The 16,026-nt window shown below is 42.5% G+C and overlaps 1 protein-coding gene across 7 annotated transcripts in view; it reads left to right on the top strand.

Moving 5' to 3' along the window:
• Positions 1–13,390, top strand: part of ep400 (E1A binding protein p400) — a 30,494-nt gene extending 17,104 nt beyond the window's left edge. For 2 of the 7 annotated variants that reach the window (XM_086111238.1, XM_086111239.1), the window contains 20 exons: positions 1,600–1,734; positions 1,826–1,870; positions 2,022–2,175; positions 4,862–5,097; positions 5,206–5,379; positions 5,456–5,503; positions 5,603–5,739; positions 5,892–5,948; positions 6,032–6,110; positions 6,324–6,476; positions 6,614–6,659; positions 6,739–6,845; positions 6,920–7,121; positions 7,390–7,514; positions 7,621–7,863; positions 9,516–9,690; positions 9,781–9,923; positions 11,653–11,814; positions 11,906–11,983; positions 12,433–13,390. In XM_086111238.1, the coding sequence (XP_085967364.1) occupies positions 1,600–1,734; positions 1,826–1,870; positions 2,022–2,175; positions 4,862–5,097; positions 5,206–5,379; positions 5,456–5,503; positions 5,603–5,739; positions 5,892–5,948; positions 6,032–6,110; positions 6,324–6,476; positions 6,614–6,659; positions 6,739–6,845; positions 6,920–7,121; positions 7,390–7,514; positions 7,621–7,863; positions 9,516–9,690; positions 9,781–9,923; positions 11,653–11,814; positions 11,906–11,983; positions 12,433–12,723 (2,790 nt within the window). In that variant the 3' untranslated portion in view covers positions 12,724–13,390. Of the gene's footprint in view, positions 1–1,599; positions 1,735–1,825; positions 1,871–2,021; positions 2,176–4,861; positions 5,098–5,205; positions 5,380–5,455; positions 5,504–5,602; positions 5,740–5,891; positions 5,949–6,031; positions 6,111–6,323; positions 6,477–6,613; positions 6,660–6,738; positions 6,846–6,919; positions 7,122–7,389; positions 7,515–7,620; positions 7,864–9,515; positions 9,691–9,780; positions 9,933–11,652; positions 11,815–11,902; positions 11,984–12,432 lie in introns of all 7 variants that reach the window. The other 5 variants (XM_086111234.1, XM_086111236.1, XM_086111237.1 and 2 more) reach the window with 5 other exon arrangements.
• Positions 13,391–16,026: the final 2,636 nt, after the last annotated feature.

Below are 16,026 nucleotides of genomic sequence, written 5' to 3'. Positions count from 1 at the left end.
TTTTACCATCTCAGATCGCCAGAGTAGCATGGCAGAGAAGGTAGAAATATTTTGGAGGTATAAGGCAATGCTCCTCGATCGCCTTGTTTCATGGAGACATCTACTAAAGATGATGTCACCTCATTGCTGCACGTAATAAATGAACCGTCCACAAATGCCCACTTTGTGTCATGCTTCAAATGGGATTAAATTAATGTCAAATATAGACCCATTTTGTTAACAAAGATGACACAATCAGGATGCTGTTGGCGCAGAAATAATGGCAGGGTTTGTTAATTTTGACACAAGCCGAGTTAAGGATTGTGAAAATTACTCTAAAAAAACTAACGTTGCCAGATGGAAAGCAACGTTCCGATCCTTATGGAATTACAGAGTACGAGGAAGATGTTAGAAAGTGGTCTGATGTCCAGCAGTCGGATGGATAGTCATCTTTATTATGTAGAGAAGCCTACTGGTGTTTGCAGTAGAGAAAATCTGCGAGCCCTCTTGGGCCATCGTCAGCTGAAGGGAGAACTACACTCACAGCTTACTCTGTTTGGATGGCAGGGTGAGTAATGTAGCCAGCGTGTCTGTTAGTTTCTTGTGTTGCTTGTTGTATTACATAAAAGGGAACTGAGAATCGGGTCAAATTGTTGTGATGATGATCTCGATGGGATGTGCTGAGGTGTTCAAGGATGCCCAGGGGAAAACGGCGAAGGTAGATATTGCTTTTGATGAAGTAGAACAAAAATGGATCTGTCACATTGGTGCCCAAGTCCACTCTTGGAGAACTTTTGTAGCCACCTGTTGCCGTACAACGGACTAAGTCATTGCTTACTTTATAAAGCCCACATTTCACACTAAGGGCTCTATTTTCATATACAACGCTTCTGCGACAGGGTGCAAATGGAGGCGGATCAGGGCGTGAACAGTTATGGTTACACTGAGTGTCGCGTGATCCAGTAATCTCAAGACAGAACACCATACACAAAGATTCTTTTCCACCACTAATCTCGAAACAAAGTCCTCTGAGACATAAGTCTCACATGACCACACACAATCTACATGGTCGGATGTGTTGCGCCGATAATTCCTGAGTGTTTTAGAAAGGATCGTGCCTCCTGGGGAACCCGCCTCTATACAAAAACCATCGGCTCGGACATGTTTGTTTCTCTTTGCAGTCACTTCCGTGTTCCTCAGGTAGTGCGCTTCTTTGATATGCTAAATTCTATTCGTCACACAGACGTCGGCTTTCCCCAAGACCTAAGATTTTTGGCTGTAAATATTATGATAGTTGACCCGAGCCATTTTTGGACCCTGTTATCCAGACAAATTCACATTTAACGCACCTCAGACCAGAAGATTGTCTGATAAAACATTAGATAGTCTGCAGTTTTGTCATCCTTGTTTAGCAAGGGGCAAGATCCAGACTAAACGGCCAACTGTCTTTTGTGTGCATCGGGCTTTAGCAAGGAACAACTGACAACCTCCTTGTTGCAAAAGTTAAAGAAGCATCTTTGCTACCAAGTGGTGTGGAGGTGAACATAGTTGAGATAAAGATCAAATTATGTCTAGTGCTTGTCAACATACCAAGTGACTCATTTGTGACATTTTGCTCAGGAGCGATTGGAGTGTTCTAAGAGAGGCTGGGAGCTGCAGCAGCTGCAGAAACTGAAAGAGGAGGAGCAGGATCAGCATCTGATGGAGGGAGCTGAAGAGCTTTTCACCTATACAAGAGAAGATGCTTACAATATGGTGGCTGGTCATTGAATCTTACTTTTCACAACCTGTTTTTACAACCTATGTTTAACACTATTGTCAAACCTTTTTAATTTTTTTTTATTAGGAGTATGTGTTCACTGCTGAGGATGGGCACACCGAAATCATGCCGGTAAGAGATGATAATTTATGTAGGAGGTTTTTGTGTTGTTGTTTTCAACAATCAAGATGCCTTTTTTTTAAAGAGGGCATATGCTGCCCCTTCACCCCACCCCTGGGATTCTCTTCATTTGTAAATGTTTTTTCTTGTGATCACAACATAGGTTTGGACTCCACCCACACCACCACAGGATGACAATGATATTTATATAGACTCCGTAATGTGTCTGATGTATGACACCACCCCCATTCCTGAGGCCAAGCTTCCTCCTATCTACATCCGCAAGGAGCACAAGAGATTGAAACTGGACCCCTCAGGTACTGGTCCCTGTAAACATGCTACTCTCTACAACAGGGGTGTCCAAAGTCGGTCCTCAAGGGCCGCTGTCCTGACTGTTTTCCAGCTCTCCCAGGAGCAACACACCTGATTCAAATAATCGGGATCATTCTAATGCTGCTTCAGAGCTGGCTGATGAGCTGATCATCTGAATCAGGTGTGTTGCAGGCGGGAGAGCTGGAAAACAGGCAGGACAGTGGCCCTCCAGGCCCGGAGCTACAGCTTTATTCAACACTACATAGAGTGTGAGACACTAAAGTGTCGTTTGTGTCTCACCGAACAGTTGACTTGTATAATATCAAAAGTCTACAGAACATGTACCACTGTTCAAATATCATTTTATTGTGCTGTGGGGGTGGGTGGGGGGGGACCCAAAAAATCAATTGGAATTTTTTTTACCACCGTTGTGTATAAAACTCAAATGATTTTTTTTTTCCTTTTGTGGTTTTCTTCAACTGAAACTGGGGCTGTAGAACAGTATTTATGAACAATTCAAAATAGAAGTCAGTGTTGGCACAAAACCTCCAGGAAAATCCTACTAGTGCAACTGAACTTATTTGGGTTAGTCAGAAACCATTTAAAGGGTGGCATTTGTGTGCAGACGCCCATTTAACATTAAGTCAAGTCAACTTTATTGTCAAATGTTTCTACATGTGCAACATACAGCACAGATTAAATTACATTCCTCAGGAGAGAGGAGCCGCTGCGGGTGCCCGCGCCACCATCAAAAGAACAGTTAACATAAAATAACAAAATACCGTATTTTCCGCACTATAAGGCGCACCAGTCTACAGCAGCAAGATGGGGGGGGGGGGGGGGGGGGGAGTGTTTTATTGCACAAAATAAATGTTTCAGAAGAACTGTACACAGTTCAATATAAGCGCAATATAAATAAAGCATTAGCAATTATATAGATTTTCTGTTTTGATGCATTACTGTATTTTCAATTTTCGTAGTTTCATTGAAGTAATCGTTAATTTGCGTTTTTTGGAGGTGGTCATGAGTCAGGTGAAGGGCTGTAGCTCTATCTAGTGGATGTATTCTAGTTTGCGCCTTATAGTCCAGTGCGTGCAATATATGAAAAAAAATACAAAATAGGCCATTCATTGAAGGTGCGCCTTTGAGTGCGGAAAATACAGTAATACAACACAACTCATAAGACATAGACAGTCGTCCAATCTTAACCACTTTTTCTGCATACACTTTGTTGTTTGAAGCAGTTATAGATGAAAGAGGAGCAAATCAAAATGTCTTTTAACCAGTGATCAAAGACGTCATGCTGAAAATGTGCACACGTCTGCTACAAGCATTTACACATGAATTTGAATGTGATTGGTTAGTTATGAACACAGCCACATCCTCCTTCCTCTCAAAGATAAAAAAAAATCTGTTGATGCAGTGAAACTCCTCAACAACGAAATCATGTTTGCAGCAAGAAATTTTTCACAACAGGGATTTTTTAACTGTAGCAAATTTGATCTCAGATGTAAGCCCACACACACATACACACACACACACACACACACAGAAATGTATGTGTACACGCACACACAAACGTTTGTGTACTCTATTTTTATTCCAATGGTGCATAAGTATGAGCACACACTTATTTGACACTTCATATTGTCAGTGTAGTAAGAAAAAAAGAGAAACAAATTGCGAAATTTACAATCAGCATTCACTTTCACTTACATCAATTTCTTGGATCTCCAATTTCTTGACATCCAAAGGTCCGTTTTGTAGCCATTTTAGCAATGCAATGTCCATCCTCGTCTGAATCTAACAATAACAAATACTTCCTGGCATGCAATGAACTTTTAAGCCAGCCACGGGATGCTTCGTAGTCCTCGATGGCCATAGTTAGGTCTTGAAGGCTAAAAACCTTATGCTAACTGGAGCGCTTCTCTCTCATTAGCGCTCCAGTTAGCGTACGGTTTTTAGCCTTCGAGAGCTAACTATGGCCATCGAGGACTACGAAGCGTCCCGTGGGTGTTTTTAGCATGATAACAATTAAACATTCGAGGAAACATTCGTTTATTTGAATGTCCGTCGAGCCATAAGCAATTTACTCTGAGCAGCTAATCGGATTCTACGGATCTAGCTTCAGTATCTACACACATAGACAGCGAGGTCCCTCATGGCCAATCGGAGGCCAGGATGATGCTCGGTAAGCCAATGGCAGAGCAGCTATGAGTATGTTGAGTCCAGGAAACTCACAGCTGTGACCGAAATAAACATCGTTCACTATGTAAACCAGTGTGGTGGTTGCTGTTGCCTTTTTCGAACGAAGCAGTAGAGGTCGCTGTTGGATAAGACTTCGTTGTAGTGAATGTCTTCGCGAGGCTGGAGCAGAGAAAAGGATTTCGTATAACGCAACAGGAGGGTTTTCGTCGTATGGGGGGCAGGAGAATGGGAATTGTGTTAATGCATGAAGATTTTTTCACATAAGGGGGTATTTTTGCCCATGTAGGTTTCGCTCTAGAGGAGTTTCACTGTATGTACAGATTAAAGGTCACCTTAATGGTGGAAAAGATTTTGAAATTAATAACTGCAGAATAAATTAGTGAAGAAGCTTCACAGATTACATTTGCCTCAGCTTCTCTGCAGCATTTTAATGCCTTCTTTCACCGCTAAATTGTACCCTGTCAAACAAACCTTTTTTTTCAGCAGCCGCTAGGAAGAAGAAGAAGGGCCATGGGGAAACAGTAATTCCCCCACGCTCCCTTTTCGAAAAAGCCAGCATGCTGAAGGTTCGCAGAGAAGGGAAAGACCAGAAAAAGAACTTTTCTCTCAAGCAGCAGGCACCCTTCGCCAAGCCTCTGCCCTCACTGGTTAAACCCGCCATGGAGGCTGGTCAGGACAACCCCGAGTGGCTCATCAGTGAAGACTGGGCTCTGCTTCAGGTACTCGCGCCACTACCCTCTTTCCTGAGGAAATGTCTTGTGCAAACTAGGTAAAAGACAGTGAAGTTTTATGCTTATTCAAACGTCAACACTAATTGTTTGTTGCAGGCTGTGAAACAACTACTCGAGTTGCCCCTGAATCTGACGATTGTGTCTCCTGCTCACACGCCCAACTGGGATTTGGTTAGTGATGTTGTGAACTCCTGCAGTCGCATCTATCGCTCTCCCAAGCAGTGTCGTAACCGCTACGAGAACGTCATCATTCCCAGAGAAGAGGGCAAGGTAGTCCTGTCTGGTCAACTGTACGATCAAACTACTTTGTGTCATTTTCTAACAAACATCTGTAACTATTTTTCAGTTGATGTATGAGGCAAACCCGAAGAAGAAAACAAAGAGCATCTACAAGGTGCTATATCTGGGGTTTTTTCTTTTTTCTTTTTATGCTCTTGGTTTATTAGGTTCACTAAACGTGTTTTTTTGTGTGGTGTGTGTCTTTCACACTTAGTCTAAGAACAGCCGTCCTCTAAGGACCTGTCAGATCTACACACAAGATGATAATGCCACTCAAATTCAGCTCTACAATAGCCGCTTTGAGCTCATGAAAATTATCGCGAGCAAGAGGAGCCCGCCCATCAAGCCTCTGTGAGTACAGATTCAGTCAAGGGAATGAAAGAACTTAAGGAATGTATGATTAAATATGCGGAGGGAAAGGCATTTTGCTTCACATATTTTTCCATTGCGGTGTTGATTGAAATCTTTGAATGTACAGGTATTAAAATTCACTTCGCTTACAGGTTAGGCATGAATCCATTCCAGAAGAATCCCAAACATGCTTCAGTTTTGGCAGAAAGGTAGGCTTTCTGTTGCAATGTATCTTCTACCACGTGAATCTAACAAGACGGTGCAAAACGTAAGAATCATTTGTTTCAAACAGTGGGATAAGCTACGACAAGCCCCTTCCCCCCATTCAGGTGGCATCTCAACGTGCCGAGAGGATCGCCAAAGAAAAAAAGGTAATTGTCCAAATTATTGACAGACAAATGAAGACTTTCCATATTTGATGATTTGTAGGGCTGCGACAACAAAATGATTATTTCGTTCAATCATTAATGTAATACTTCAAGAGCTCTGTTATATGCAGCAATCACTCTCAAATCGAAAAAAAAAGTCAGTTTTTTAAATTAAGCGGTGCAAATTATTCTTACCCGTTTCATTGATTAATCAAGGCTCAGCAGCTGGCACAGCAGCAGCAGCAGGCTGGAGCTCCCCAAGGCCAGACTACACCTAGCCAGACCCAGACCCCTGCTGCTGCCCAGGCTCAGGTCCCACAGGCTGCCACAGTGACTGGAGCTGCTGCAGTTCCTAATGCAACTGTTCTGGTGAGACTCAATTCATGAATCCTCCTTCACAATTGGCCCCTTGAGTAAGACCCAAAACGTGCAGCTCTCTTTACATACCTTGCAAATTTCCCCAGTGTGGGACAAATAAAGGTTTTCTTATCTCTTAACTTTTTCAGGCTGGAGCCATCAAAAATGCCACAGCCGGCACAACCATCCAGGCTGGTGTGTAGACACTTGATTCACCGAAAGAGCATTTGGCATTTCCCATATTTGATTTCTTGCTCTTGTACTGGTCTTGCAGCCGCTGTTGGGGGAAATGTGATTGTGAACACGGTTGCTGGAGTGCCTCCAAGCCCCTTCCAAGCCAACAAACGTCTGGCATCTCCAGTCATACCAGGCACCCTGTCTGTGAGTCATGATGATGACACAAATGTCACACTGTAGAAAAAGATGTCCTAATATGAGCCGTGTTTGTTGTTCAGCCTGCTGGTCCAGCCGGCGGAGCACAGGTGGTCCACGCACAACAAAGAGCCGTTACAGCTGCTGCCCCTGCTGAAGTGGTTGCCATAGCTACAGGACAGGGTGTTCGTGCAGTTACTCCAGTAACCGCATCTGCTGTAGTTTCAACCACTCTGAGCCCAGTCCAAGCTCAGACTCGCCCACTTGTCACTCAAGTCACACCAGGTAATGAAGTGGATTCAGAATCACATATTTTTAACCCTTCCAATAAGGCTGGGAAATTAATAGATTTCATCAGTTTATTGCAGTGATTTTAATAGATTTTTTTCCGTCTTTCGTATTTGGTAGTAGTGTTTCTTCGCTGTACTGTTTGCACGAATGACATTGCTGCAAACTCATTATCTGGGGACAATGTAGATTTGTGGAAAAATAAGCCCTCCCTTCCCGTATTTCATGCTCTTTGACTGATCTCAAAGTTCTGTACTCTTCCAAGCTACAGGAATGCAGCTTGCACAAGGAAAAGCTCTCACCCCGGCTCACCTGCAGATGCTTCGGCAACAACAGCTTCAACAGCAGCAGGCTGGCTCTCCTCAGATCAAAGCTGTAAGCAAACCCCAGGTAAAACAGAACTAAAAAAAATATATATATATATTTTAAGATTGCTCTGACATGTATGAAAATAATAGAGGGTTTGGGGTTTAACGATAAGGCTTTGTGTTGACAGGAGTTATTGAAGATGCACAAACATAAGTTGCAGCTCCAACAACAACAGCAGCAGCAACAGCAAGTCGCTGCAGCTGTCGCGGCAGCCGCAGCTCAGGGACAACAAGCTGCAGGTGCCCAGCAGGCCCACGTGCAGCCGACACAAGCGGCTCAAGCCAGTCCTCAGCTAGCAACAGTGGCGGCGCCAAGACCTGGTTCTGTTTTGACCGGCACCACAGTGACCAACCTCCAGGTGGCCAGACTGGTAAATGTTTCTTATTCTTATATACAGTATATGTAAAGTTCCCCAATGTGGGACAAATAAAGGATATCTTAATCTTATTCTATGTGGAGTTAGGCAATATAACCATGCATTGCACTAGATTTAGTAGAAAGGTCATTTCCGTCTGTAATCCATCTATCATTAGATTTCTCTCATCACTGCGAGAGGAATACTGTCATTTCCTATCCCCCAATAAATAATTTCCTTGCGTGATTGGGATTTCTTTTTTTTTCCCCCATTGGATTTATTTGGTAGCTGGATGTTTGTATTTTTTTTTGTTTTTATAAAGATCATTTCTATTTTATTGTGTGGTCTGTATAGAACAGGGATTTAATAAGAAATGAAGAAAAGATCCCAGAAAATGTTGATTGTTTTGCAATCTTCAGGAAAAATGCTATATCGGGATATAAATCATTATGGGGATGCAAAATTCCCTGTATTGGTATGTCATTTTTTTGTCCGTATTGCACACCTTTAGTAAAACTAGTGACACAACCAACTCTTGAGCTCTGTCATCCACAGGGATACGTATCATCTGATGATGTCATGATACTGAACACTCAAAGTAGTAAGACAAAAGTACTTTGATACAGCCGTAGTCTTTTCTGCTTAAACTGTCAGTCAGCTAACTCAACAATAATGTCCATTTCTCATCAGGCCTTCCAGTCAGAAAAATGTCACGAAAATCACATTCAGAGTTCATCCTTTGATGCTGGCATAAAGTGTGTCTTGTCACTTTGGCAGCTTGTGTCATTTTGCATTATGTCGTGCATGTGATTATTCTCATTCATTCAGGTCATTTTATGCGTTCAGACATGGTTAGGACGGCTCCAGCCTAACTAAAGCTTATTGTTGCATGAACTGATGGAATCTGCTCCGATTAGAGGCCCAACATCTAAAACAACCAGCACAACTCAGTTGCGGGCAATACAATGACCAGGGAGCACACATATTTCCAAAATGTACAGCCTATTTTTAAACCCAAAATGCTTTTATTCTTTTAATGCTTTATTCTTTTTGCAGGAGATAGAAAATCCTCAAATCATTTTTGCAAAGCACCCTCCCAACACCTTTAAAAGGGATTTGTAATGATGTACAGAGGCCAGCAAAGTACTTAAAGGGGAACTCAAGTCAAAAATGTTCTTTGCAGTAATAAGTTCTGTCCCCCCAACTAGTCGGAGAGAAAAAGCAAATGACATTTTAGACTTGATTTCACCTTTAAAACTGAGATCATTATCATTTATTTTGCCGCAGCAAAACTTAATCCATTAGAGAGCAGAATCATTTGCTTCCTTAAATAAGGATCCAGTTAACCCACTTAAAGGAAATGGTTCATTGATCGTTCTCCACATGGACCGTCGTGGTTGGTGTCGAGTCATCGTTTGTGAAGATTGTGCTTAGTTTTCCCAACCTTTGTCCTTGATTTGTTTAGAGTTACCCAGTCTTTCCCGTCCAACTTTGATCCTGGGGGCAGTTTTGCTGAAGTTTGGTAGTGCCTCATTTTGTTGCTCAATAACTTCTATTATGTAATGTCCTATTGATTGTATTTGGCAAATGATGTAACATGAGTACCTTCGCATGGAACACGCTCGCACGCACTAATGTGACATCATGCATTCTATCTGTTGTCGCAGACCCGAGTACCCACCCAGGGTCAGATTCAAGCCCAGGCAGGCCAGACGGCCCAGATGACCCTCACCAAGCCTCCCGTTGTCTCCGTACCGGCTGTGGTGTCATCTGCTGGGGTCACCACACTGCCGGTCACTGTAGCTGGCATCAGTGTGGCCATTGGCCAAGCCCAGAAAACAGGTATGTTTCAGACTCAGGACGCTGTCGGCCTATTATGCTTGCAATCTGTCACCCACCGGCTTCTAAATCCATTTTTCTCTCCTTGGTCAGGTGGTCCTGTGCTGACACCGTCCTTCCCACAGATGCAGGTGCAGCAGCTGCTTCAGATGCAGAAGCAGCAGCAGGCGGCCGTTCAAGCAGCCCAGCAGAAGGCAGGGCAGCCACAACAAGGACAGGCCACGGTGCAGCAGAAGGTAAACAAGGTCTGCATCAATTAAGCAACGCAGATTCTGCTGATACAGTGCTTCACGTCTGCTTTAGTTAGTGCTAGCAAATGATTTTCATTTGTTCCATGACCAAGTTTCGATGTCAGTTTTCTCCAGTTGAACTGAATAGAAATTCCATTAATGCATCCCTGCCCGAAACATTTTTTTTAACATGTTTTTGAAAAGGAAAAAGAGCACTGTCATTTAAAGACAAGAGAAGTTAAAGGACTAACATGATTGTATAAAGTGTAACCTGTAGGAGTTTAAGGATTCGTTTTATCAACGATTCACTTAGTATCATGCTTCAAAGTAGACAATTTAATTCAAAGACGATGTTGGTTTCTTTGAAATGATCTGATCTCTTACGATACAATTCAAAGGCTTGAAACTGATTCAATAACTTGTCAGCCAAAAATTCGACCTCAACTTTATTTTGTAAAAAGCAGTGTTGTGTTTGTGCCCAACGTAGTTTTGAGGAATTTTGCGCCAAAAGTTGAGATCACCCTCCCCCCCTCCCAATATGCATTTGGGAGATTTCAAGTACGTTTTCTTTTTTCCCTTAGTAAGGTAAAGCCACCTACCCTAAAGCCCAGACGTGACGGGTGATTATTGTCATATTTACTATGCTGCCATACTATGCTGCCAGTACTTGCCAGAAAATCCTGCAGTGACTTCAATATCACTGTCAACCTCTTGGCAGTTTTCTTTTTCATCATTCGTTTCGGACAGATGTTCAGTTCGGGTAATGTCGCAGTTGTGCCATATTTTTCCCACTTGACGATGGCTGTCTTCCTCGTATCCTGTGGTACTTATCAGAGCTGAGCAATTTACTCAATTTTTCTGGTCGGTCATTTGTGTGCGGCCTGGGCACCTGTCTGTCATTGTCAATCCATCCCTTTTTCAAGCCGAACCAAACGGTAATCATCAGTCTGTTTTGTTATTTTAAACACACTTCTGTCAGTAAATTTCACCGGTCTGTCAGTCCAAAAGAAAAGAAAATGTATAATCCAACAGATGAAAAATCCAATGCGATTAAAAATGGCAAATGCCGTGCGCTATATCAGTGTATCGATATCACACGCTGTCTGTCTGCCCAAAGATCTTTACACACACATACACTGACATACATTTCACATACACCTCGTTGCCAATCTATTGAATTATTAAGTACAGCGTGAGCATGCTCGTGGCTGCCTGTCCATCTACTTGACTTTGTTAGTTCTAATTACACTGACAGACGAAAACAAACTTCTGTCGGTGCTTAGTCCCCCTTGATTTTTTTTTAAATTAAGTTTCTCATTATTCATCAGCAAAGGGCGCTTCCATCAGTGAGGAACTGACAGAATTCCCACTCCTGGTAATTAAGGCCTTCGGAGTTCTTTTTTACCTCCCTCCTACCTGATACCTTTGAACAGTGAGTTAGTTACCCTTTTAATGCGGAGGCAGTCTGCAGATGTGACTCCAAAAGTGTCAGGAAAAGCCTTCTGAAAATTTGGGGTGAATCAAAGGCCCATTTTCCGTTAGAGGGTGTGCACACCTGTGTGACCACATTATCTCGTTTGTTTTTACTTCTCACTGAAGTTCATTTTTTCCCCTTGAGTTGAAATGACTTATCTTTGTCTATTTTTTTTTAAATCACAGAAAATCTAGCATTTGAGCAAGGGTGTGTAGACTTCTCATATCCAATGCATACCTTTGGTTATGGCAATTTCCTTAGATCGGGACGCAGCAGGTTACGGTGCAGGCTGCTCAGCCCACCCAACAGCAACAAAAGGTGACATACACTACCACCACTCAACTTCAACCTGGGATCAAGCCCCAGTTCTTTACCACATCCATTGCCCAAACGCAGAAACCTACAGGACCTCAGCAAATCCAGGTACTTCAGGATAACATGTGTGAACAACTTTTTGGGTATTTTTGCCCTTTATGTGGTTTTCACGTTTGACGTCGTTATTATTTTGGAGCAGGTGGCAAAGCTTCCACAAATAGTGCAGCAGCCGCCCACTGTGGCCAACATTCAGCAAATTGTGTCTTCGCCACAGCAGGTAAGATGCCTCATTCAAGATGGCGTCTGCGTGAGTGTGAGTGAGTGAGTTAGAATGAGTATTTTAGAGCGAGTGTGTATGTTAGAGCAAGGCAATGAGTGAGAGAATGAGGTGGCTGTCTGCGTCTATGTTAGAACGAGCGAGCGTGAGTACGTTAATAGTGGGTGAATGTAAGTGCGCGTGTTAGAGCAAGTCAGATTGAGTATGTACGTGCATTGGAGAGAGCGTGTGTGTATTTGTGTTTGTATGTTTGCGTAACGGTGTGTGCTTGTTTGTCAGCATACGTGTGTGAGTTAGTGTATTTGTGTTTAAAACCGTACAAGGCATGTGGCCTGGACTGAACCAAATAAGCAAACGTGTGTGTCTGAGAGCTCATGTTTGCTTGTGTAAAAGCGCAGGCAGGTGTTGAGTGCAGTGTCTAAGCATGCGTCTTCCTTCATCCATCTCAGATCCAAGCGCAGCCTCAAACCGTAACGCTGACCACGTCAGCGCCCGCCCAGGTGCAGATGATTCCGGCTGGCACCACCACAGCTCAAGTTGTTCAACAGAAGCTGATACAACAGCAGGTGGTCACCGCGGCCGCCTCGCCGCAGATCCAGACGCCACCCGCCCACAGCCCCGCCCAGCAAGAATCCTCTGCGCCCCAGCCCGTTCAGTCCCAACAGCCTACCAAAGGTCAAGCTCGCCAGGGAGGCATAAGGGCCAAACCACCTGCCAAGCCCAGCGGGGGAAGCAGTTAGGGGGCGAGTGAAATCAATCCAAGTATTTCCCCGCAGTGCAGACGGATTGCACTAATCATCTTTTGCAGAGCTCCACCCATAACAACCATATAGACACAATCCTGTCTGTCGGGATATGTGTTCCAATATTTAAATAGCATTTTGTTTGGAAGTCCAACCTGGCGCAATTCAAACTTCTTTGTTCATGAAATTCTAAATGTTTGAATACAAAGAGAAAAATAACCCTGCTAAAAATGAACTCAAGAACTTCCTCTGAAGCGCAACGCAGTCATTGTCTGGCCTTCAGCCCTAGCGGACATTTGAGGTGTATTGATTTGGGGTTGTTCAATATGTGTATTCTTAAATAGTCCCTTGCATGTCAAATTTCTTTGTCGTGTTTAGATGGAGAGTAGTGCACGTTCCTTCAGTTATTAGTTTGTTTTTTTATTCCAACAAATACACTGTAAACATGTATGTTAGTACTTTGGGTTTCCTCATGAATCCTTTTTTTTAAATTGATGTCAAAGAAAATGTAAATATCAGTGAAAAAGAAACATTTGTACTTGTAAAGTAGTTGTGTTTTCATTGTTTTTTTCCAGCCTAATTGTAATAAAGTGCTTTGTTTTTATACACATACATCTTTTTTTTTTTAATTTCTGGTTTTCCATTAAATTCATTGTAAGTGCCAGGAAGTCTTGTGAGTTTTTACACCGGCTGTCGCCATGAGATCAAAATAATCTTAATTGGCCAAGTTTGTAAAAAGCAAAGAACCAACCAAAAAAACCAATGATTTTGTCTCGGGTAGTTTGAGCCACACAAGTACAGTTCCAAGCAACTGAAACCCAAATAACATCTTAAGACATATACAATAAGTACAAAGAGTCTTTACATAAATGTAAGGGCAGCAATTTGTGCAGTAATACCGGAACGTTGACAGCTTTGCAAGGGGTGCGGAGAGTCATCGAGCAAAATTAAGTGACCAATATTGCAATAACTATACTGGGGACCACAATTTTGGAGAGTTACAGTACGTATGATAGATCTCCGTAGCTCATTTTTGGTTGTGGAATCCAAAACTGATTTATTTTTCTCGATCGCGTCAAGTTTTTGAGCTATAGAAGCCCCGTTTTTCTTTTTAAAAAAATATAAAATAAATGTTCATGTAAGTCACTACAATGTTAAAACCGGTAATACTGCAAACCCAATTCTAATGAAGGTGGAATGTTGTGTTAAACATAAATACAAACAATACAATGATTTGCAAATCATGTTCAACATATTTAATTGAATACACCACAAATACATAACATTTAATGTTCAAACATATGCACATATATATATATATATATGGATATATATTTGGTTGCAAATGATCATTAACTTTGAATTTTTTGTCCGCAACACGATCCAAAAAAGCTGTGACAGGGTCACGTTTACTCTACCGGGGTGTTACATCACCTTTTCTATCGACAACATTCAATAAACATTTGGGAACTGAGAGCACTAATTGTTGAAGCTTTCTCGGAGGAATACGTTTCCGTTTTTGCTGAATGTACAGCTTCAACTGTTCAACTGTGTCCGTTGTCGTATCTTACACTTCATAATATGCCACACTTTTTTCTTTTTTGCTGTCTCCATTTGCAGTCACAGCACGATACAAACACGATGAGGTGGAGTGATCGTCTTCCGATCTCAAGATTGTGGGTTTGTTCCTAAACCCTTCAGTGACTTTTTTGTTTGTTTACTAAACGAATTTTATGTGACTCCAGCAACCCCCCCCCCCCCCCCCCCCCCCGAACAATCATCCGCACTCACACTGACACCTGTGGGCAATTTAGAGTGTTCCATTAACCTGCCATGCATGTTTTTGGAATGTGGAAGGTAACAGGAGTACTTGGAGGAAACCTATGCCGGCACGAGGAGAACATGAAAACGCCACGCAGCAAAGGCCGGAACCGGAATCGAACCGTCCACCTCTGCACTGTGAGACCAATGCGCTAACCACTCACTCAACCTGCCGCGGCGTTTATACTGTGTATTATTATTTATGTATGTAATTATTGCGTGTGTTAGCGCTTGCACGTTTTTCTTTTTATCACGATAAAATGTGAAGCTCTCCCCAGGCCCCGTTTCACTCTCGGTGCAAACGTTGTCGCTTGTTTTTGAAATGTCCACACGAGGGAGGTATTGTATCGGGTTCATCCCTGCTCTGCTCAGAAGGCTTTCTCGTGATGTGGATTTTCCAGCTCATTGAAATTTCCCCATCTGCTCCTCAGCGCTCAACCCTCGCACTCAGTATCCGGGTCACACTCCCCACGAAATGAAACCGAGACACGGGAGGTGAGCCGGAAGAGGATACCCACACATAAACAGACGGTCAAAGCTGGTTCCTCCAGTTTGACAGTAAACTTGATTTGAAAATGCCAATAAACAGCTTGAAGCCTGCTGTTTTTTGATTAAAAAAAAAAAAAGAAATCTATTATTCCGGAGTCCCAACTTTATGGCTCCCTGCAAAATGAAAATTTCCCCCTATTCACTGTATGATTTCCCCTCCCGCTTAAGCTCATGCAGCTGTTCAGTAACAATTCCTTGAGCTCTTTTCACATCGTGTGTGGGAAAATATTACTTGCACTTTGGTTGTTTTCCAATCACATCATTTCCTGGAAAACATGATGACTCACAACTATTCCGATTCTAATGCCTTGGACAGCTCTGAAGCCAATTTTAGCAGATTCAGCCATCAGCATCGTTCATAGTGCTTTTTTCTTTGCTTGATACAACCCTTCTGAAACAGATGAGCATGTTTTTCACCATTGCGGCATATGCCTTTGTGCATGATAATAAGAAACTGTGTTAACTAACTAAAGTTGCTCACTTAAATCAGAATCGCAATCATCTTTATTGGCCAAGTATGTAGAGCACACAAGGAATTTGTCTCCGGTAGTACAGGCTACACTAGCAGCATCAATAACAAACAACAACGATAAAAGGACTTGACAATAAGTATGGAAAGACATTCCGTAATGTCAGGGTACTGTTGTGCGGTGGTATCACCCAATGACAGCTGTGAAACAATGTGCAAAGTATCAAGCAGAGCTAAAGTGATCAGTGGTAGAATAAAATACTATAACAGTTGTGCAGTTGGTGCAGAAAATCATTGCACCGTTTTAAAGTGACCAGTAGCAGTATTTGTAGAGCAAATGTACAGTAAGTGTGCAATTGTACAGAAGTCCTTGAGCGCTTTAAAGTGTCTGGTGCTGTGGAATAAAGATCAGTAACAATGGTTCAAGTAAGTACACATTAAATGCTGCGTTGATTATCCAT

This window comes from Hippocampus guttulatus, chromosome 5 (genome assembly GCF_054856545.1).
Source record: "Hippocampus guttulatus isolate MCC_2025c chromosome 5, RoL_Hgut_1.0, whole genome shotgun sequence".
Classification (NCBI taxonomy): domain Eukaryota; kingdom Metazoa; phylum Chordata; class Actinopteri; order Syngnathiformes; family Syngnathidae; genus Hippocampus; species Hippocampus guttulatus.
This window is presented reverse-complemented; position numbering and strand designations above follow the sequence as displayed.